Genomic DNA, 22,868 nt, shown 5'->3' on the forward strand with positions numbered 1-22,868 from the left:
AATGTAACATGTTCTCTCTCATATGTGGATCCTTGCTACAAATGACTGGACTTCTGTGTGAGTAGGAAGGAAACTCAGTAGCAGAGGCCAGTAAGCTGGAAAGGAGATATAAAGGGAATAGAAAGGGAAGGAGGGGCACTTAATAGGATGGTATTGTATATATGTAAGTAGAAGAATAGAATAATTGGGGTGAAAAGGCCTAAGTGATGTCAGAGGAAGATATTGAGTAAAGGACAGAGGAGGGAGGGCTAATCAAAATCTAAGAGGACATAAATAAGTCATATGGAAACCTACTTGTGTGGACAATGGAACACGCAGGAGCCATAGATTGTTGCTACAAAATGTTTCAGTGCCAGGGATGGGATATCTTCCAGTGAGTTGTTGGCCAGGGAGGTACCTAATGCATTACAGGCCATTGCAGAGGCCCTTGGTTTCCCACCAGGAATAGATGGTAAGACCCTATTGCTGAGACTCCACATACTTGGGCTGCAAGGCCACTGAGAAATCCTGCTGGAGCTGAGCTGAAAACCTTCTCCATGTAGACCAGCTGACAGAAAGCTGGAAAAAGCCATTCTGCATGCAGTTCAATGGGAGAAATAGAAATCACCAGTGAAGATACTCAACAGTGGACACTGCAAGCCTTATATTTGGCCAACCAGGCCAAATGAGCCAACAGGTGCAATAGTGGCATGTCTGTTATGGGAAAAACCAACCACCCTCTAATTTGACTGTAAGCCCACTCCATGGGAGGGAATACATCCCTGATGTTGAAAACCTACAATATGGGTAGTCATGAGCCCTAGGGGTGTAACGTCTGCTGCTGTCTGACTAAATGTATAAACTATGCTCATCAAACTGCCCAGTAAGTACTTCTCTTAATGTTCATACCCATATGTTAATGCTACTCTCACTCTTAGTCAGAGAACCTTCTCTTTTCAGATGGCAGTGACCTTGGGATAACTCAGAAGGCATCAACAGTGCTAAGAAGAAGTGACAGAGGAGTGCTCAGCACTGCAATATCTCTAGCACACCTTCCAAGGCTCAGGGTCCATTGTGGAAGAGGTGGTGGAAAGAATGTAAGAGCCAAAGGAAGGATAGGACTCCTTACAATGTGCTCCTCCAGACACAAAATGGCCTGGATATCCATGACCCCACAGTGCCTGACACTACCTACACAAGACCATCATAATAGGAGGAAAAGATGATGACATCAAAATAAAAGAGAGTGATTGGGGGGGATATGATGGAGAGTGGAGCTTTAAAGGGTAAAGTGGAGGAAGGGAGGGAATTACCATGGGATATTGTTTACAATCATGGAAGTTGTCAATAAAAAAAAAGAAAGAAATATGTTTATTGGGCTGGGAAGATAGCTCTGTGGTTAAGGCACTTGCCTGCAAAGCCCAATGATCCAGGTTCAATTCCCCAGTGCCCAAATAAAGCTGAATGCACTAAGTGCCACATGTGTCCAGAGTTTGTTTGCAGATACTAGTGGCCCTGGAGCATGCCCCACCCCCATCTCTTTCTCTCTCTCTCTCTCTCTCTACCTGCAAGTAAATAAAATTATTAAAAAATGTTTCTTGATTTTTTTATAATGATATTATTTTTATGCCATAATAATGGAGTTACTTGGCCATAGAAAGAAGCAAAATAGTGATATGTACTATTGCATGGTTGAATTTTGAGAATCTTATGCTAAGTTACAAAAAAAGCTATGCACAAAGGGCCAAATGTTTTATGATTCTGTTCATACGAAAAGTCTATTCCAGGCAAATCCATAAAGACAAAAAGGAGATAATGGTTCTCAGGGGCTGCAGGGAGGGAAATTAGTGAATGATAATGGTCGTGGGATTTCTTTTGGGGTGATGCTATGCTCTGGATTCAGTAGGGTAATGGTTGTACAGCCTTCTGTATATGCTAAAGAACATGTGGTTGAAAGTCTTATAATAGTTAAAATGGTGGGTTTTCTTTTCTATGGTTTTCTTCTCAGTGAAAACAAAAGCCACACTACCCCCTGTAGTTTCTCTGTCCTCACAACTATCTCGAAGGTCCATAGATCTCTTCCTTAGACTCTCAGCAGGCCACTCTGCTTCCCTCACACAGCCGGTTCCAACCACAATGGCCTCTGATGTTCTCTTTTGCCACCAGAACCCCTCTCGTGCCAGCATCTCTGCACAGCTGCTCTCTGCTGGAGTGCTCTTCTTCTACAGGGCCCTGTGACTTGTTACTCCCTGTCTTGAGGTTATCTTTTCAAATGTCAGCACATCTAGGAGACTCCATGGCTCCCTCTGCTCTTCACTGCATATATGGCCTCACTTTCCCTGCCTAACTTTTTTCCTTAGCAGTTGCCATCAGCTGGCATCTGTACACTGATCTTCTCACTGTTTTGTTATCCATTTCCCTGCACTCATGTACAAGCAAGCTTCCTGCAGGCAGGGACTTTGTTTCATTCACTGATATGTTCACATTGCCTCCCACTTGACCAAAATATACAAGGCACTGGATATATATGTATCAAGTGAATGTATTATCAAATGAATACAAGAAAACTGGTGACCATAATTTGTCATACTAGTAGGTCAAACAAAAATCTCACCTACTAATACAGATTTAAACAGGCACTGTCTCATAAATTATCTCATATACACACTGAATAAATAAAAACAGAACATTTCTTAACATGATGAGGAGTATCTGACAGCACACCTTGCCAACAACATTCTCATTAAGCAAGAGTGAGATGAGACTATCCAACATTATCACTGTTTTAAAAACTACTCTAGGGCTGGACAGATGGCTTAGCAGCTAAGCGCTTGCCTGTGAAGCCTAAGGACGCTGGTTCAAGGCTCAATTCCTCAGGACCGATGTAAGCCACATGCACAAGGAGGCACATGCACCTGGAGTTCATTTGCAGTGGCTGGAGGCCCTAGTATGCCTATTATCTCCATCTCTCTCTCTCTCCCTCTCTCCCTCTTTCTCTGTCTGTCTGTCACTATCAAATAAATAAATAAAAATAAACAAAAAATTTTAAAAATGCTCTAGTAGAGGAACAGTAGGAACAAACACATTCAGGGTGCTATCTAGGTGTTGTTATATTTTAATACTCGTGACACCTGAGGTGATGTGAGTATGCCTCTATTGTAAGGAACATGGACAAAATTGACTTGCCCAAAGCTAGCCAGCTGCTAAGTAGGTGAACCAGAATTAGAACCCAGGCAGTCTGTCATTCTGCTCTTAGACTATGCACTTCTACACCCATAATATACTGCAATGCTGCAAACAGGAAATTTACTCTCATAGATGTTAGTGCTGACTGCTTAAGAAACTAGGGGAATTAAGAGAGGAGAAGCCTCCAAAAGAAAATGAGCTCAATAGGGCCGGTCCTAAGAGATGCATATATACAAATCAATAGTTTCCCTATATTCCAGCAATGACTACTTCTAAAATGTCAAGGAAAATAGACCCCATTCCCCAAAGCAATCTTAATGCGAGGTACATAAAAAAAAGTAATGGTAAAAGACTCACATAAAGAAAATGACACAGCCTTACTGGGGGCTCAACAAGGAAGGGGAATATTTCATGTTCATGAATGCACCATTCGGTATTATAAGGACGCCAAGTCTGCCCCAAGTTAATTGGAGACTTGCTGGAACTCAAACAGAAACACCAAGAGCATTTTTGAGCCTTTCAACAACTAAGCTGGCAATCATAAACACGACTATGAGACAGAGGGGAGAATGGCACATTAGACTGCATTATAACAAGGCGCAACTTAGAACACTGCGGTGCCAGCTCAAGAATGACTCTTAGATCAGCAGGACAAATGTTTAGAACTCAGGAGCAGTCTGAAACTACCAGCCTACTTTGGTGGCCACATGTGGCTACTGGGCACTTGTAATATTAGTGCCACATGTTGAAATGATAATATTTTGGACATGTTACCTTAAAATGAAGCATTCCTATTTCTTTCTGCCTTTTAAAATGTATTCACTAAAAATTTAAAATCACATTGTGGCTTGCATTACCTTTTTATCACACACAATTAGTCTAAAACATATATAAAATGTATGTTATTTTCGAAAAGTCCATTTTAGCATGGGTATTTTAAATGAGACAAGAAAAAATACATTAATTAAATGCCAAAATAATAATTGAGTGACTCTGAGGGAAGGAGAAAAAAGGTTTGATATTTTAGACTTTTTATTGAAATTCAGATAAGCAGAAAAATGAAGTCGTAAAAGTACTAGAAGAAAACAGAGATAAATACAAACACTCTTGTGATGAGAAGAGCTTGCTAAACATGAGATTAAAGGTGAGGAGCATGGTTTAGATAAATTCAACTATATGGAATATTAAGATTTTCAACATATCAAATAACATCAATGCCAAGATTAAATTCACACAAAATACGGAGAACTATCTTCAGTGAATATGACAAAAGCCTTATTTTATAAAGAACGCTTATAAATCAGTAAAAGGACAGTCCAATAGGAAAAAGTGCCAACTGTGTGAGCTGCCAACTCACAAAAGGAAAAACAGAAACAAGAAAGATTCTTAGTTAAAAAGAAATGCAATCTCAATAGTAATCAAAGAAATGCAAATTAAAATAGTAATTGCCAAGGATCAGAAAAGAATAGCACACAACGTTGGCAAACAGTCCCTCCATAAACTGCTATGATGCTCTGAATTGGTTTGATCTTTTGGGAGGACAATTTGGCAATGTGTACAAAAGGTTCAAAAAATGTGCATATGCTATTTCTAGGAACTTATCCTTGGATAATAACCAGGGATGTTCAGACAAAAAATTCAAGTATGAGTTTATTGTGTCATTGTTTATAACCAGTGAAAACTGGCAACTACCTCTATGTTCCATAACGGGCCCCTTCTGGAGTAAATGATAGCTTACCCTTTAGGGAGAAGCTTTGATCAGAGATTGGTTAAAGATGGTGACAGAAAATATAGATCTACCTCATTTCATCCCAAAATATATTGAAATGATAAATAAGATTTTTTATAAATTATTTATTTATGAGAGAGAGAGAGAAAGAATGGGCATACCAGGGTCTTCAGCCACTGCAAATGAACTCCAGATGCTGTGCCACTTAAAAAAAATTATTTGGGCTGGAGAGATGGCTTAGCGGTTAAGCGCTTGCCTGTGAAGCCTAAGGACCCCGGTTCGAGGCTCGGTTCCTCAGGTCCCACGTTAGGCAGATGCACAAGGGGGTGCACGCGTCTGGAGTTCGTTTGCAGAGGCTGGAAGCCCTGGCACGCCCACTCTCTCTCTCTCCCTCTATCTGTCTTTCTCTCTGTGTCTGTCGCTCTCAAATAAATAAATTTAAAAAATTATTTATCTGAAAGAGTCATTTTTTTGTTTCAAGGTAGGGACTCATTCTATCCCAGGCTAACCTGGAATTCCCTATATAGTTTCAGGCTAGCCTCAACTCACAACAATCCTCTGACCTCTCCCTCCCAGGTGCTGGGATTAAAGGTATGCTCTACCATACATGGTGACAAATAAGTTTCTTAAGGGAAAAAAAAAACAAAACAACTAGCTGTTCTGGAAATATAGTTAAGAAGGTCATCAATGAACCAAACATTTATAGAGTTATTATTTTATACAGAATATAGGAAGGAAAGGAACAGACTGCACAATCGATAAGACCAGCAAGACTCCAAGGGGGATGTGGCCCTGGTTAGGGACAGTTCATAAGAGGTCCCGGGCCAGAGTCAACAAGTGCCGAGTTGTCCTTATGAGTCAGGATGGTGGAGAACACATGCTGACCTGGTAGGCCCTTTCCCTGGATTGCTGAAGTGTGAGTTTATTGTACCATTGTTCATAACCAGTCACATAGCATAGTTATGACCATGTGATGGAGGCTTGGTCTTCCAGGTGGCTATGAATGGCAGGAGGTGGTCAGATCTGGAAGATGTGAGGCGTAGTGGGAAGTGATTAGGTCGCTGAAGGTGCAGGTTTGGGAAGGAACAGATGAAGTTCACAAGGAGGGTTGACCAGCTGTGTCAGCTCGACTTCTTCTACTCACTCCCATGGTGTCGATGTCAACTATGACGAGCTCTTCACTAGAATCAAGCTGATGCTGGTGCCCTGGCCTTGAATTTCCAGCATGGTGAGTACTTTTCTTTAAAAAAAAAATACTCAGACTCTCATGTTTCATAGCAGTAAAAGAAAATAGACTGAAACGTTCGGTGCTGGCTTGATTTTTAATCTTCTATTTCATATTCCTTTTCTGTGTTCTACCAGTTTTCTGGCTTTAGTTCATATCAATATTTTAGTTAGAAAATAATTAATATTTTAAAATAAAAAAGTAACAAAAAGAATTTGCCACTTGTATGTAAGGAAATAACTACAATCATATAATTTTTCTTTTGCGTTATTGCAGTGACCTCCTGGCTAGTTTCCCAGCCTTGGGTATGCTTGTCCCAGTCTGCCCTCAGGGCTGCTGCCACCTCACCCTCTTCTTTAAAAACATTCCATTGCTTCCTACTGTGACAGACTGAGTGCCAACTTAGAAACACAAGAAGCTTCCGCCATCTTGGTTCCCTCGTAGCCAGTCCTCTCACTTCTCACAATGTGTTCTGAGCTATGGAGTCCAACAGACTAGTCACTGTTTCCTGAAGGTTCTCCATACCACTCCCACCCCACTCCTTTGTTCACATGGATCTGGTGCTCCCAAAGCCTGACAGATGGGCCTTGGGGAAGAACACACTGCCAGAATGTACCAGAATAGCTCTGGAGAACCTACACACACTCTGCCTGTTGGCCAAGAGGCCCGTCTGAAGTAAGGCATGCTGGGAAGTGGGGTGGAAGCAGGTGTGGAGGGGCATGGTGGGTTCCAAGATTTAGGAAGTGGGGAGATAATGAAAAGCGAGATGTAGGCAGCCATGGCCAAAGCTCCATAGGACTGTGTGGTGATCCCTTGATCCTATGGGCTGGCCAACCCATACAGGCATCTCCTTGCTTCTGGAGTAAGGTGGCAGGTGGGGATATGTGCCCAGGACTCCGAATATTCAGTCTGCACAAGGACAGACATAACCTTGGTTATCAGACACTGGCAAGGTCACACGTTCTTCCTTTCTAACACACATCACCATGCTGGGTGATCAAGATCACCTGCACACAACAGGTATTCACCAAGCAACCATAGATGGTGGAACAAGGACCATTTTTCTACTCAAAAGGGCCTGATATAGCACTTGCTTCATGCGACTGGAGTGGTGTCCCAAGAACCCGGCCAAGGCTGGAAGAGGCAGAGGAGGTTACCATGGAAGAATTAGAGGTCACCGAGGATGGTCCAAAGACTGTTTCAAAGAAGTGTGCTCTCTCCTTCAACCCTGGGTTTCAGGATCCTTGAGTCCTGGAGCCAAGTGACCCTCATCCAGCCACTTCAGCCTTCGTGAGCAGAGACCCTTTCCAAAGATGGGCTGTGGGACATGTGTGTGTGTGGCGGGGGTGGGGGGCACTGAACTCTGTTGTGACATCATGAGTGGAGTGTTAGGGAGGAGCATCCAAAAGCCCAGGGCTTCCTTCATCATGGTGGGTAGCCACCTCCTCCCTGTTCTAGAGTAGGAGAAGGAAGGCCATGTACAGACTGTCTCCCGGGCAGGTGCTTTTGAGGCAGATCAAAGCATTTGGCTTGCTGCTCTGTCTCCTTTTCTGCAGGCCTAACCTCTTAACCACTCCTGGACAGAGAACCTGGTATACACACTGCCACCGAGATGATGGGCATGGGCCCTGGAGACCCTGGGGGCAACGGCTCTCTCCAGATGGGGTCTTGTCACTCTTTGGGGATAGGTGGGGCAGAGAACCCACTGAAGAATCCCTTCCATGGGATATACTCACAAGAAGGATAAGGTGTCACATGAAGCCCAGACTCTGCCTCCACAAAGCCACAAAGGGCCAGACCCTTTCTCCCATCGCCATGAGCGAAGGTCTTTACTCACTCAGGGATGCCCAAACTTCAATCACCATTTCACCAGCTGTCCATACATGAAAATAATATTTTCCTTTAGTTTAGACTTATGAGGGTTCCACTTAAGCAGCAACATTTAGCAATACCGTCTGCAAGCTGCTAATAACTTCATTGTTTTCTAGTCTCTGAAACATTAATGCACTATTATTGAAATTATGCAAAATATGTGCCAGATAGTCATACCATGCTTTGGGAAAGTATGGCCTATGCGCCCTCCTCTCCCCCCAAATGTCAGAGATACTGCCACAAACAGCCACATGGTGTTGGCAGCAAAGTCAAAGAGCTGTTCCTGCTGTGTTCCCTGAAGGTCTGGTACTTCCCAGAGCCAGAGGTGAAGGCACAGAGAAGAGCAGATGCCTGTCTGAACCACATGCAGGTCATCTAAAAGCAAATGCAAGTTCTTCTGCTGAAAGTTGGGGGCAAGGGAATGGGCCCTGGTATCATTAGGATTAGAATTTGATCTGTCCCTGGTACTCTCCTGTCTCCTTATGATGGAAGATCTGTGATATATAGTCAGGGGGTAGGGAGGAGCTAAGGATGGAACTCCTCTTGGCCTGGTGCTGTCCTCAGATAAAGGTCCTAGGGTCCCCGGTCTCACTCAAACCCTAGTATACATCAGCTCAATTGCTGGGCCCACTTGTGTCTGACTGAGTGGGTGGGGGGAGCCCAGTGATACTGCTGACCCAGGGGCCACATTTAGAGAAATCCTGCTCTAGAGGATGGGCCATGGGTTGTATTTCCCTGAAGTTAGAGGATTCTGCTTGCATCACTCAGACACCAACTCCAGTGTGTACTTTCCCAGCACCCACTACCAACATTATCCAGAAGCCACATGTGGCAACTTCCTGGTCATAATGGTTCCAGTCACTAGCCCAAAACTTTCCACTGAAACTTCTAGAAGGAGCTCCACTCGCAAAGGATGTCACATCTAGAAAGCACATCAAGACATGATGGCATGCATTGGGCTGAATTCACGGCAGTCTGAATTGCTGCCTTTGCCAGCCTTTCCCCAGTGGCCCCGGTGACTTGGGCAGGAGGCAGTTGGGATAGAGTATGGGGTTGGTACAGGAGTAGAGGACAGTGTTAACATTTTTCTGCATCTCTTGTACCTGTTGCACTACCTCAGGTGAAGGCACTGGACTCAGGATGACTGAGAGAAAGGAAGTGTGTTTGCTCTCCAGGTCTGACTTACAGAAGGGAGAAACTCCTGACTGAATCTTCACTGGACCACATGGACTTGGCAGTATTCAGGGAAGGAAACACAGAGGTGGATTATAGGTAGTGGTGACATTAGCAATAGGGAAGCAATGAGAAGGCAGGGGTATCTTATGTAGCACTTTGCTAGGAACCAGCAGAGGGAGAGATGAGTTTAGAGGCCAGTTGCACACAATATCCCCACTGGGGAGGGAGTGCAGCCAGGAGGAGAGAATGCTCCTGCCAGAGAAGGGCTGGCATGGAGGTGTGGCTCGACCAGACCAAAGGGGAGATGACTGGAGGTGAGACTCAGAGGTAGGTCAGAGGTGAGGTAAGGAAAGTGACTGTGCAGGGTCTCTTAAGCCACGCTGCACTGTGGGGTTGATTCCTGCTTAGAGCAACAGGAAATAGCTGCTATCTCTCACAAAGGTGGCCTGTGGCTTTGGTGATCAGATTCTCTCTGCTCTCTGCTGCAGATTTCCTCTCTGGAAGGGCAAACAGTCACTTCAGAGGACTTTAGCAGAGACCCCTATGGTCTCTTGGCCAGTGGAAAAGTTACAAAGGGCCTTGTGGGCAGGAGCTTTGAAGAGGAAACACTACAGATGGATACCTTTTTGTTCTGGAAAGATCAAAGGCCTTAGTGGGCCCTGCACTTGAGGAAGATCTCTGGTACAGAAAGGTCACCCCCAAAGCCTTGAGATCACTGAGGACCAGTGACCAGGTAGGGAGCCTGAGAGTCTGTTTGGGAGGAGAGGAAGGCATAGAAAGCAACCACACAGGGGCTCGGGAATGGGGGCTGGCCATGGCTGAGGACCCAGATGCTGGGTGGTACCAAAAGCAGCAGCCACTCTGCACAGTGCATCTGCTGAGCTCAACACTTTTTCTTGGCACTCTAAGTGCTCTAACGCACTCACTCCTCACAACAACCCTAAGAGGTAAGTATATGATTCCAGCCATTTACCCAAAACCAAGATGGAAAACACTCACAGGAAAAGCTACTCCATATCTTACTTCACCGGGGAAACATAAATGAAGATGATATTGAGCTACCATTACACAATTCCCAGAAGGGCCACATCCAGAACTGATATCACCAAATGCTGGTGAGGATACGGAGCCACAGGAACTCTCATTCACTGCTGTGGAAACACACAATTTTACAGCTACACTGACAGGCAAAGTTTGGTAGTTTCTCATAAAATTAAGCATAATCTCACCATATGACCTAACAATCAAATTCTTTTGTATTTACCCAAAGGAATTAAAAACTTATGTCCACATAAAAATCTACATATGGGTGTTTATAGCTGAATTGCTTCTAGTTGCTAACCATAGAAGCAACTATGACGTTCTTTGGTAGGTAAGTGGGTAAAATGTGGTATATCTAGACAATGAACTATTTAGTAAGCACTAAAAAAGAAGGAAGTTATCAAGTCAAGATAAGACACATCCAGGTGTCATGGCACATGCCTTTAATACTAGCACTTGGGAGGCAGAGGTAGAAGGATCACTGTGACTTTGAGGCCACCCTGAGACTACATAGTGAATTCCAGGCCAGCCTGGGCTAGAGCGAGACCTTACCTTGAAAAGCCAGAAGAAAACAAAGAGAGAGAGAGAGAACACACAGAGGAGTTAAACATATGCTAATAAAGTAAAATAAGCCAATTTGAAAAGGGTATGTAAGACATGGGAGAGGCAAAACATTGGAGAATATTGAAATGATGAAGGTTTTAGGGCAGTGAAAATACAGTGCTTGCCTAAGCCCTGGGTTCAATCCTCAGCACAAAGAGAAATGGTACTCCACGGGATATTATAATTGTAGATCCAAGCCATCACACATTTGCCCAAGCCCATAGAATACACACCACCAGAACCAACCCTGATGGAGTCTATGGGTTTTGGTGATGCTGCATCAGTATGGGTTCATCAGATGTAGTAATGTCCTGCTCTGGAGGAGGATGTGGACAATGGTAGATGCTGGCTTTTGAGGGTGGGGTGGGGACATGTAGGATATCTCTGTACTTTCCTTTCAATGTTTTTGTGAACTTAATACTGTTGTAAAACAGTCAAGTCTTCAACAGACCAAACTGTGGCTTAGCTAGGTTAATGAAGTCTCATGGTCGTGTCACTAGGAGTGGGCCAGAACAGGGTCCATGGCCAGATCTTTCTTATATAGAATTAAAAACTCTTTGAGCTAGAGGGGACTTGCAGAGGGTATTCAGACTCAGACACCATAAGTGATTTGTCTGAGATGGGCTCTGCTGGTTAGCTGTGTCCTGGAATTGAGAACTGAATGAATTCTGTAGAGCTGGCTTGGTAATCATAAGAGCTGGAACCCCCACAATGTCCAGCTGATCCTCCAGACTCTGTCTCCCCTGGCCTGACTCCATTCTGGGCCTGCAGTACTTCTGCAGACATCTCTTCACACCCTGGCCTCTCATTTCCTTTGCTCTGATTCTAGAGGCCTGCTGTACTTCCACTCTACTTAAGCCACTGGCACATAGCTCAGACCTGGCCCTTCAGTCCCTACATCCTTCTTCCATTCTGGACTCTGCCTCCCTCTCTCTGGCTTCCCTTCTTCCCCTTCAGTCTTCAGAGGGCCCACAGATCAACTTCTCTAGCACTACCTTCTTGCCCATCCCTCCCTATCCTGGGCTCCATAGACCACCTTCAGACACACCCTTTGTTCTTTACCAGCACTCTATCTTCCACCCGGAGGAGTTCCAGCACAGGAGTGAGGCCCCTCTCCACCTCTTCTATGCTGCTCTGCAGTCCTAGGCCACAGAAAAGACTGAGGCTGTTCAAAGCTCTAGTCTTCCCACTCCAGGTGGGTGTCATTTCCCTGAACCACTGACTCTGAGCCAATTCCATAGGGTAGTCATTGACAGTGATGGTTACATATTGAAATTGTCCTAGATTTTGGAAAAGCTCTAACACAGAGACCATTAAATGTGTTTGTTGTGGGGAGGGGAGCTTGGTATCAGGATTTTAAAGTTCCATATGTGATTCTAAAAGGCACACACAGGGAGAATTTCTCAGTCATAACATCAGTATACACTGCTGACACATGCATAAAATGGAACCTCAAAAACACTGTGCTAAATGAAAGGAGCCAGATATCAAAGATTGAAAAATGTATGATTGCATTTATAGGCAATTTCCAGAAAAGACAAAGCTACTGAAAAGCACATGAACCTGTGGTTAAAGGGAGGGATTAAGTACAAATGGGCCATAGGGAGCTTTTGGAGTAACAGATGCAGAAATGTGTAAATGTAGTAAAAACAACTGACTAACAATGTAATGGCTGTACAGCAAGTCAAATATATCTCAATAAAGTTGATGCTAGTAGACAAATCCAACATCAAGAATTTAAATTTTATTTTGTATTTTCAAATAATACACACTTATAAGCCAAGCACTTGGGGCAGAGTATAGACACAAGAGGACCATGAATTTGAGACCAGCTTGGGCTATACAGTGTGATCCTGTATCAAAAAACACCACACGAACTTCCTCTACTGATTCCAGTGAATGCAGTGCGGGAAGCCTGGCAGCTGATAATCCTGGGGCCACATCTATTCAACTCTGGCTCCCTACAGCATAGGGTCCATCTCCCATTGCGGCCACAATATTTGAGTGAGCAGACATGCACTCCTGGAATCTGTCTCATGAACTCCTGGGACAGCCAGGGAGTGGTCACTCAGGGAGCACCTCTTCTGCTCTTATGTCAAGGTCTTTAATTTAAATATTGCTGTCTACAGCTCTTGTTCCCCCAGGCATGTGAAGTAGGGGCAGACAGCTCCTCTTGTTCAAGAGAAAGGCCGTTGTCTGTAAAGCAGGGTGAGTGTGCAGCGTCACAGCACTGCTGCAAAGCCGAGCTCCCGGACTAGCCGGTCTAGTACAAATCCTTCCTTCCTTCTCTCACCACATATTTAATCCCTGATTTGGAGATAGCATGGTTGCACCATGCTCTGTCTTTCAAGCTGTGGACCCTATGTTGTCTCAGCAACAGTTCTAGGTCTGCTACATCTGAAAGTTTGAGAGTTGGCAAGATGAAGTTTACTGTCATGCCCTAGCAATGCTGGGCCTAGCGATCAGCTCATCTGAGCTAAGTCCCGAGCTGCCTATGGGCCATTGTGCTATCTCAGGGACCAGTGGCTTGCAGGAGCAGCTGGTGCTACAGCTGGGATGGCCCTTAGCCATGTACCCTGTCCACAGCCCCAGTGACAGTAAGTTCCAACAATTTTGTCCTCCCCCCCACCCCATCTTCAGGATGGCTTTCCCTTGACATTCCTTCCCGTGTGCCCGTCTGGAACAGAAGTGCTGATCAGCTGGGTTCATAAAAGGAATCCAGTTTCCTCTGCACTCATGAGAAGCTGTTAGCCTCTGGCCAGGATCCAGCAGCTGTACTCCTGTGATGCAGCCTAGACATCTGGCAAGGAAGCCAAGGCTCTTGGGCACCAAGAGGAGTCAGCTGGGCTGAGAGGTTAAAATCAAGAGGTGCCCTTGCCAGCAACACCATCAAGCTACATCCTGTCCTCAGGTAAGGAGGTTTCCTGCTGAGATGCTGGAGACCCCGGTAGAAAGACCCGACACAGCTATGCCAGGACTGAAATGTGGCCCCAAAATCCCAGCACTTGATCCCAGGGAGGACAGTGTTACAGAGAAAACCCTGACCAGTAGCCTGAAGCAGCAGATGTCCCTTGGGCTGGCCTCCCTATCAGCATGTGCCTTGGGGCCAGAAACCATCTACACTCTGACTCCCTCCATTTTCTTGTCTGCAAAACAGGTGCTATCACCTCTCTATAGGACAGCTGGCTATGAGAACATTTGGGCATCTATGAGGCACTCCACAGACATCAAGGCTGAGCACCTGAAGTCTTCCAACAAAGCTAGGTGAGAAGTTCAGACTCTGAGGCTCCCCTCAGGTAGTTTCCATGAAACTCCAGGAAGTTATAGATGGAAAGAAAGTAATGTCTAAATTGGGGTAGGGCTTTGAAATTCAGTACTGATTTTTTCGGTGAACACTCTTTCATGACTTCAGAGGTAGTCTGAAACCTTGAGCTTTGTCCCTTCTCTGTGGCCAACTTCAGTTTTTGAGCTTTGTCCCTTCTCTGTGGTCAGCTTCAGTTTCCTCTTCTACACAATGAGGAGATTGGATTAGGTCCTTAGGGCTCTTCAGACTCTTACAGCCAATAATGGTATTAGAAAGGGAAGGTGCCCCCCCCCCATCACAGCAGAGCTTGGTTTAATGGTGCCTGGGGACTGTGCCTCACTGCCCTCCACCATCAACCTGTTTCCCACCCATCGACAACACTGTCACTGCTCCACAAAGGAGTCTGTCAACAAGAGTCTCTTCAGTGTTTGGCAGAAACTCGCTCCCACTGGAGGTCAAAGTCTCTTTGGGCCTCTCTGAAGGACTGAAAGACAGCAGTGGAAGAGGAAGAAAAAGTCTTGACTGGGAAAGCTAGCTGTATTTGGATCACCACTGACCACTGCAGCCAAACACTCCCTTTCCAAGCACCTCCAACAACGTCCTTTTCCGTGCATAGACTTTACAGTTCATAGAGCTCTTTCACAAGCCCTGCAGGGAGGCGTGTGAAGGGTTACTGTCTCTATTTTACTTCCAGGGAGGAAAGTACAGCCCAGAAGTGAGGGGAAGTCTCCAAGTCCTCACAGGCAATGCGGAGTGGCTTCTGTGCATTGCCTGTGAAATGAGAGCAAGAGCCCTCATAGAGGGACATGCAGGGCCAGCCCTGCCCTACCTTACTCATGCTGCCAGTCCACCTGCCCTTTCCAGACCCTTCCTAGGCTCCAAGATACATCTCCCCATGAGGTTTGCTTAGTCACCTGACTCCTATGTGGAAATTCCCCACACAATGTGGTCAGCTTTCACCTGGGCTACTAAGCCTATCTAGACTCCTTGTTTCGAGAGAGGCTCCAAATAGGAAGAGAAAAGAAAGCTAAAACATGTACATATATGTATATATACTATATGTATATATACGTATACATAGTAAATGGGGGTCAGGAGACACTACACCTCTCTGCACTGGTATAAGTGGGAATGTGACTCTGAACACTCTCCATCATTGACGGCTAGTAAGGAGTCTTTGCAATAGCCTGTTTGGAGGTTAGTTCCTCTCAAAATTTTAATGCCCAGTAATTCTACCTCTAGAAATCTGTTTGCAAGATGAAGACCCAGACCTGAAGGTGTTGGTTGTTATATCACAGATTGCGAGCACCCCCAGGGGTCTGGCTCCATAAATTATGCTACATCCATCTGACTGAATGCTGTGCCCCATTAAAACATGCGGTCAGCCAAGGTCTCTGAGATCTGTTGTAGAGCAAATAAAAAGTAAAAATAGAACACATACATTGCTAAAGTTCTAGGCAGATAAATATTTAACTGGAAAGATTCCAAGAAGCAAAAGATTGGGAGATTGGGGAATAAGCACTATGGGGGAGGGGGGAGAAGTGTAAATAAGGGGGAAGGGAACAAGAGAGAGGGAGAGGTATAAAGACTAAAAATAAAGGTAACCCCTTGGACAGGAAGGTAATCAGCTGTAAAGGGGCAGGACTGGGAGGATAGTGAAGGTGAAAGATGAGCAAGGTACAATGACACATATGTATGAGCATGTCATAACGTCCCCCATTATTTTTTAAAGTGCATTTTTAATCACTTACTTTTTTAAAAAGAAATTTATTTTATTTTTATTTATTTGTTTAAGAGAGACAGAATTAGGGCTGGAGAGATAGCTTATCTTAAGCACTTGCCTGTGAAGCCTAAGGACCCCAGTTCAAGGCTCGATTCCCCAGGACCCACATCAGCCAGATAGATGCACAAGGGGGCGCACGCGTCTGGAATTCGTTTGCAGTGGCTGGAAGCCCTGGCGCACCCATTCTCTCTCTTCCTCTCTCTTGCTGCCTCTTTCTGTCTGTGGCTCCCAAATAAATAAATAGAAATAATAAAAAAATTAATTAAAAAGAGAGAAAGAGTTAAGACAGAGGGGGAGAGATAATGGGCGTGCCAGGGCATCCAACCACTGCAAACGAACTACAGACGTGCGGGCCTCCTTGTGCAGCTGGCTTTCATGGGTCCTGGGGAATCAAACCTGGGTCCTTTGGCTTTGCAGGCAAACGCCTTAACCGCTGAGCCATGTCACCAGCCCCACTTTTACTTTTTACAGTAGTTTGGCATTACTTGAAAACATACACATACACACACACACACACACACACACACACACACACGTTTACCAGTTAAAAGCAAGCAAATGGAAGAAAGAAAAGTACCCAAAAGCTACTCAATCCAAAAATGACCCAGGACTCTTGGTTCCAAACGAGCACTTCCCCCAAGCTCTCCTCACAGGAGAATGCTCAGGATGGCACTTAGGATTCAGGTGGTCCTACGTCATCACTGACAGCGCCGGGCGCGAAGGAAACGAGGAGCAGCGCTCTGGCTCCCGAGCCCCAGGAATGGCGCTGGCCCCCAGGCCTCACGCCTCTCGCGCGCACGTGCGCACGTGACGTCACCGCGCCGCCCCGCCCCGCCCCCGGCCGCAGCGCCCCCGCGGCACGTACCTCCGAGAAGCGCTGCACGTCCTGCGTGAGCGTGCCCACGCGCCTCCAGCGGAAGTGCTTCAGCAGCTTCAGGATGGCGGGGTTCACTGCGTTGTCCGAGGGCACGGTCCGGAAGAAATAAGGGTACTTTTTCTTATCCGCCAGAACGGGCGTGGTGGCAGCAAAGGAGAGCTGAGGAGACAGAAAAAGAGACACTTTTCATTGGGCCTGGCAGCCGCCATCTTTGCTGAACTGCATCTCCACTTGGGGCCTACACTCTTGGGGCGAGATAATTTAACATAATTGAGGAGAAGACAAAGAATGCAATATAAAAATAAAGGGTAAAAAAAAAATAAAAGAAGCCGGGCGTGGTGGCGCACGCCTTTAATCCCAGCACTGGGGAGGTAGAGGTAGGAGGATCACCGTGAGCTCAAGGCCACCCTGAGACTAGAGTTAATTCCAGGTCAGCCTGGACCAGAGTGAGACCCTACCTCGAAAAACCAAAAATAAATAAATAAATAAATAAATAAATAAATAAATAAATAAATAAAAGAAAGGAAATGACCAGTGATCTATCCCACCCCAAAGAAACTAAGCCATTGGATGCTGTGGCCCGTTTCATTCCACACCTTCTTTTTTGTGCACAGTGATTTGACTTCACAAAGAAGTCCCTCCACATGACTCTCCATACACAATTCAACTGTTTGCTTCCCACTTAAGCAGTGAATCATTCCATCAACAATTCGTTGTAAGCGTCTCAGTAGCAGCATCACAGCCCATCATAGGAACACACCACAGTTAGCTGAGTCACTCTAATCTGGGGACATTTAAATTGTCTCTGATTTGTCATGTTATTTGTCACATTTTTATTATTCTATGGACGTGTTAATGCATAGCAGTACCCTGCCGCCCCCACACTGTATTTCAGGATATTTCCTGGGGATAGCGCCTGTGATAGAAACTTTCCCTTATAAATACAGGTTATGACCCTTCAGAGTGCATACTTCCAAAAGGGATTTTTATTAATTCGCATATGTACTGGTCACAAAATTAGAAGGCCAATTTCACCACATTCTTGTCAACAGAACACACCATTTTAAATATAATTTTATAATAAATCATTAAAATGAGATTGTATTACATTTGTGGTTACACATAATGTTGAGCCTTTTCCACGGGGTGGTTCACGAGTATATCCTATTTTAGGAATTGCTTTCTTATGTCTTTATTTCTGAGTGATATTCTAGTGCTTTTCTAATAGAATTTAATGAAGACCTTAAAAATGTGTAGCATTTAAGCTCAGATTGTTATAGTTGCTGCAAAAACTGTCTTTGCATTTTGTGTATATTTTAATTTACATTCCATAGTCAAATATGCCTATCTTTCCCTTTATTATTTCTGCTTTTTCTTTTAAGTGCCAGTAAGTTGATAAATTGGATTTTAATTATCTGCCCAGCTTAAATGTCACCACTTCCTAACATTTCCTCTGATCTCTGCTCTCCTTTCCCTCAGCCTCATCCACAGAAGGTAGTTATCAACCTTTTTGATCTTTGCAGAGTGATGCTGAAAAAAAAAGGCATCTCCCTGCAGTCCTCATTTGCATGTATCTTACTGCGAGTCAGGTTGAGCCTCTCTTCGGAAGTTTAAGAGCAATTTGTAGTTCCTCTCAAGAAATGGTTCTTGTCCTTTCTTGCCTTTGTAACTTGACTGTTAGTTTTCTTTGTTTGTAGAAAACTGATCTTTTATATTAAGCAGATGAGCCCTTTGTTATATAGGAAGTTGCTGATTTTCCACCTAGGTCTTATTTTATCTTTTGATGTTACTTATAGTCTTTTGTCATGAATTTTTTTTTTTCCCTGAGATGTGGTTGAATTTATCGTTTATTTTTTCACTGTACTTCTTTAGGATTTGGGTCATATTTAGAAAGATCTTTCCTATGCTGAGATTATGAAAAAATTCCCCCATAGTTTCATCTGCCCCTCTTCCTTCCTTCTTTGATACACAGAGGGAATGGCAGAAGCCAGCTTGGTCTTTGCCTGTCTCAGCAGCAGCTATAGACCTGACACTTCTGAGCTTGGTGTTACCATCTAGAAAACATTAGTCTGGACCTTCAAGGCATAGCTGAAGATTCTTCTCTGCCTGTTACAGCACCTGAGAAACATGTTCTCACAAGACCCAAGGAGGGCAGGTAGTAGAGACCTGTCCTTTGCCCTGCTGTGGAGCGGAGCAGACAGCCACTCTCTGGAGTCTGGATCTCCCGTCTCAACCCCGTCCGATGGAGATGATTCAAGAGCCCATCAGTCAATATGTTGAGTTAGTACCTAGAGAAAGCAGTTTCTAAGACTTCCGGAGACACGGATACACAAAGAATGGTAATGGTCAAGGGCAGGATGACATTTTAGAAGATTCTAGGTGGACATGACAACCAGAAAGAAGAATATTGGAAATTCCAGCTGGATGTATGGAAAAATCTTCATATTAAGATCTGTCCATAAGCCGGACATGGTGGCCTTTAATCCCAGCACTTGGGAGGCAGAGGTAGGAAGATCACAGTGAGATCAAGGCCACGCTGAGACTACATAGTAAATTCTAGGTCAGCTTGGACTGGAGTGAAACCCTACCTCGAAAAACAAAACAAAACAAAAAAGATCTGTCTAGCATTGGAAGTAATGAGATCCCAGTAGCTTGAGGAGGGTAGACAGAGGCTGGACCAGGAGAGATCCATGTGTCAGTAAACCTCTCCAGACATTGTAGTAAAAAGTTTGTGTGGGGCTGAAGGGATAGCTCAGCAGTTAAGGCATCTGCCTACAAAGCCAAAGGACCCAGATTCAATTCCCCAGCACCCAAGTAAGCCAGATGCACAAGGTGGCATATGCGTCTGGAGTTTGTTTGCAGTAGCTGGAGGCCCTGGTGCACCCATTCTCTCTTTCTGCCTCTCTCTCTCTCTGACTCTCTTAAATAAATAAATAAATAACTTTTAAAAAGTCTGTGTGGGTATGTCATTACACAGAGATATACACATCTCTTTTCTTAAAAAAAAAATTCTATGCCTTCCATCAGATTCACAAAGAGCATCCTACAATCCAAACAAGATCTGTATGCTTGTCTACAGGTGACATGGGTCCCATAGGGAAGCAACAGCTCTGTACAGTCCCCTCAAACTTATGTCCATAACTCTCCTCTTAAGATTAAAAATGCCACTTGCAAGCCTCCTCTGCTCACTAGTTAAGAGGGAGGAGCTATTAGAAAAATCTGTAAGCAACTATTTCAGACCTGGAATGTTATATGTATGCCCATCACATCCCCCAAAATGCTTATCTAATACAATTTGGAAAATATTGGTTTTCTGATGCGATTTCTGAATTACACTCTGGATGATACTTTACCGTTATTGTCCCATTAGTTCCAGGTTCACAATTAATTGTTGCTTGAACAACCTCATATGTTTGCTCTGTAGGTAATTACAGTGGTTACTGTTCAGTGAATAAATGGCCCATTGTGTTTACAATGGGCTTGGAGAACAATATATGCCCCAGGTCTAAATCATGTTGGGTGCAAAATATTAACTGGCACTGACATTTTCTGCACCATTTGAGATAATGCACACTTTGATTAGACTGCCATGCATTGCTATTTCTTGGGCCTTAGCCTCCTAAAACTTTCTTCCATGGGCACCGTGTGAGTGGCTCATAGCACTGCAGAACTTGAGAAATGAAGGCTACTAAGAACTCATGTCACTTTGGGGTTCTCCGTCCTCTTGAAAAATCTCATGACTTGGTCCCACTTTGAACCAACTAAGTCAGACTCTCAACGTGGAGACTCAGTAGCAGTATTTCAAAACTTGCCAGGTGAGAAGGATTCCCAGCAAGGGTTGAGAAGCAATGAAGCTCAATGATGTGGTTCTGAGTAAACAGGCTACAGACCAGACAAGGTAATACTGAGACCTCTACCATAGCCACTAAGAGGTAAAAGCAGCACCTGAATTCAGGTCTAAAGGATTCTCATAACAGTGCTCATTCTCATCTTGGTGGGTACCCACCTAGTCCTGTGTGTTCCCCAGGATGTCCTCCCAAGCATCCAGCAACACCAGGGCTGCTAGCGACAGCACCCTGACTTGAAGACCCACGCTTCTGGGCTGCCTGCCTTATTTCACACGACCAAATTAGTTTCTGAACAGACTGTGATAGAAGCTTCCAGCTGATCCCTAACCACAGACTCGCTGCAGAGAGTATTTAAAAATTTAATTTATAGTGGTGTTATATCTAGTTTTACTGCAGTTGTTTTGAGAACTTGGTCCATACAATATCTGCTTTGGAGTTTATTGAGATTTTTCTTTGTGGTCTTTTATACAATAAACTTTTGTAAAGGTTCCATGGTGTCTGGAAAAATGATACAATCTGTAGTTGTAAATGACAGAATTCTTTATTAGACTACTAATGCATAATAGGTAGGATCAAGCTAACTATATTACTTTCACATTGTGGTGGTTTGATTCAGGTGTCCCCCACAAACTTAGGTGTTCTGAATGCTAGGTTCCCAGCTGATGGATGTTTGGGAATTAATGCCTCCTGGAGGGAGTGTATTGTTGGGAGCGGGCTAATGGGCTTTATAACCAGTTTCCCCATGCCAGTGTTTGGCATACCCTCCTGTTGCTGTGGTCCACCTTATGTTGGCCAAGGGGTGATGTCCACCCTCTGCTCATGCCATCATTTTCCCCTGCCATCATGGAGCTTCCCCTAGAGCCTGTAAGACAAAATATATCTCTTTTTCCCAGAAGCTGCTCTTGGTTGGGTGATTTCTACCAGCAATGAGAACTGGACTGCTACACACATGATTTATGTTTTGTTTACTTGCTCTATCAAAGGCTGAGGGTCTTGTTAAACTTTTCTGTATTGTCTCTGACCATTCTTCCTTGTATTTCAACAGGTTTTGTTTTGTAGGCTTTGATTTATATTGTTTTGAGCATAAATATTCATCACCATGATATTTTTATTTTTAAGCCCTTACCTAGTGTGAACAGCAGGTGCTGAATACATTTTCATTGGGTGAACTGAGTATTGAAATATTAAGGTAAAATAAAGCTCATTGTCATGTTACTGTTTTTTTTTATTCTATATCTTGCTTGATATTAAAGCAATGATCCTTACTTAATCTTTTGTTTATGTTTGCCTGCTACCAATTTGACCCTACTTTTGTTTATGTTCAATTAAGATAATTATATATACATATACATATATGTATTTTTGGGAAAAGATCACATGGATAGATTTTCAAACATATCCTCATTGCTATAATCCATACTTGCTCTTGTGTTTATTATGTCATTGACTATCTGTTTTGCTTTTTGTTTCCTTTGGTTCCCTTTAGCATACATGTTTATGCTCATTGCTGTTTTGGCCATATGAATTTGTCTTCTCTGGCTTTCAGCCTGCCTGATACAGCACATGTAGAAGGGAAGGGGTTGAAAATTTGCTAGCCTCACCCTCTGTTACCTTAACACAAGGTTCAATAGCTAGGTATAAAATTCTTAGCTAGTATTTCCCCTTTGAAACTACACAATGATGCAGAGGTGGAATCTGAGGCATGCTTGATCATTGTTCATTTGCAGCTGCCTGGTTTTCTTTGCCTGTATGCCTGAAGGACTTTTTTTTGGTTCTTGGGATTAAACAAATGTATTAATAGGATAGATTTGGGTGTGGCACTCTTAATTTGGTCTTGGTTATAGGCAGTCCTTCAATTTATATACTTGAGGTCTTCCAACTAAAGCATATAAATATGAAATAGATGTATAATATTTTAAATATTTTATATGTTGTATATAACATAGTATGCTTACTATTACTGTTTATATAGCAAATTTTAGTTCATGTATTATACTATGCTGTATATGTCATATATAATACAGCATATATGTCTTTACATATGACATTTACACATATACATATATATATTTTGTTTGTTTGTCTGTTTTGTTTTTTTGAGGTGGGGTCTTACTCTAGCCCAGACTGACCTGGAATTCTCTAGGTAGTCTCAGGGTGGCCTCAAACTCTTGTGATCCTCCTCCCTCTGCCTCCCAAGTGCTGGGATTAAAGGCATGCACCACCATGCCTGGCACATATATTCTTT

At 43.9% G+C, this 22,868-nt stretch overlaps 1 protein-coding gene across 2 annotated transcripts in view; it reads right to left on the bottom strand.

Annotated features, from left to right (window-relative positions):
• Positions 1-22,868, bottom strand: part of Gabbr2 (gamma-aminobutyric acid type B receptor subunit 2) — a 439,836-nt gene that overhangs the window by 249,965 nt on the left and 167,003 nt on the right. For both annotated transcript variants that reach the window (XM_004656955.2, XM_045141789.1), the window contains exon 3: positions 16,764-16,934. In XM_004656955.2, the coding sequence (XP_004657012.2) occupies positions 16,764-16,934 (171 nt within the window). The remainder of the gene's footprint in view (positions 1-16,763; positions 16,935-22,868) is intronic.

Source organism: Jaculus jaculus, chromosome 1, assembly GCF_020740685.1.
Source record: "Jaculus jaculus isolate mJacJac1 chromosome 1, mJacJac1.mat.Y.cur, whole genome shotgun sequence".
NCBI classification, from domain to species: Eukaryota; Metazoa; Chordata; class Mammalia; order Rodentia; family Dipodidae; genus Jaculus; species Jaculus jaculus.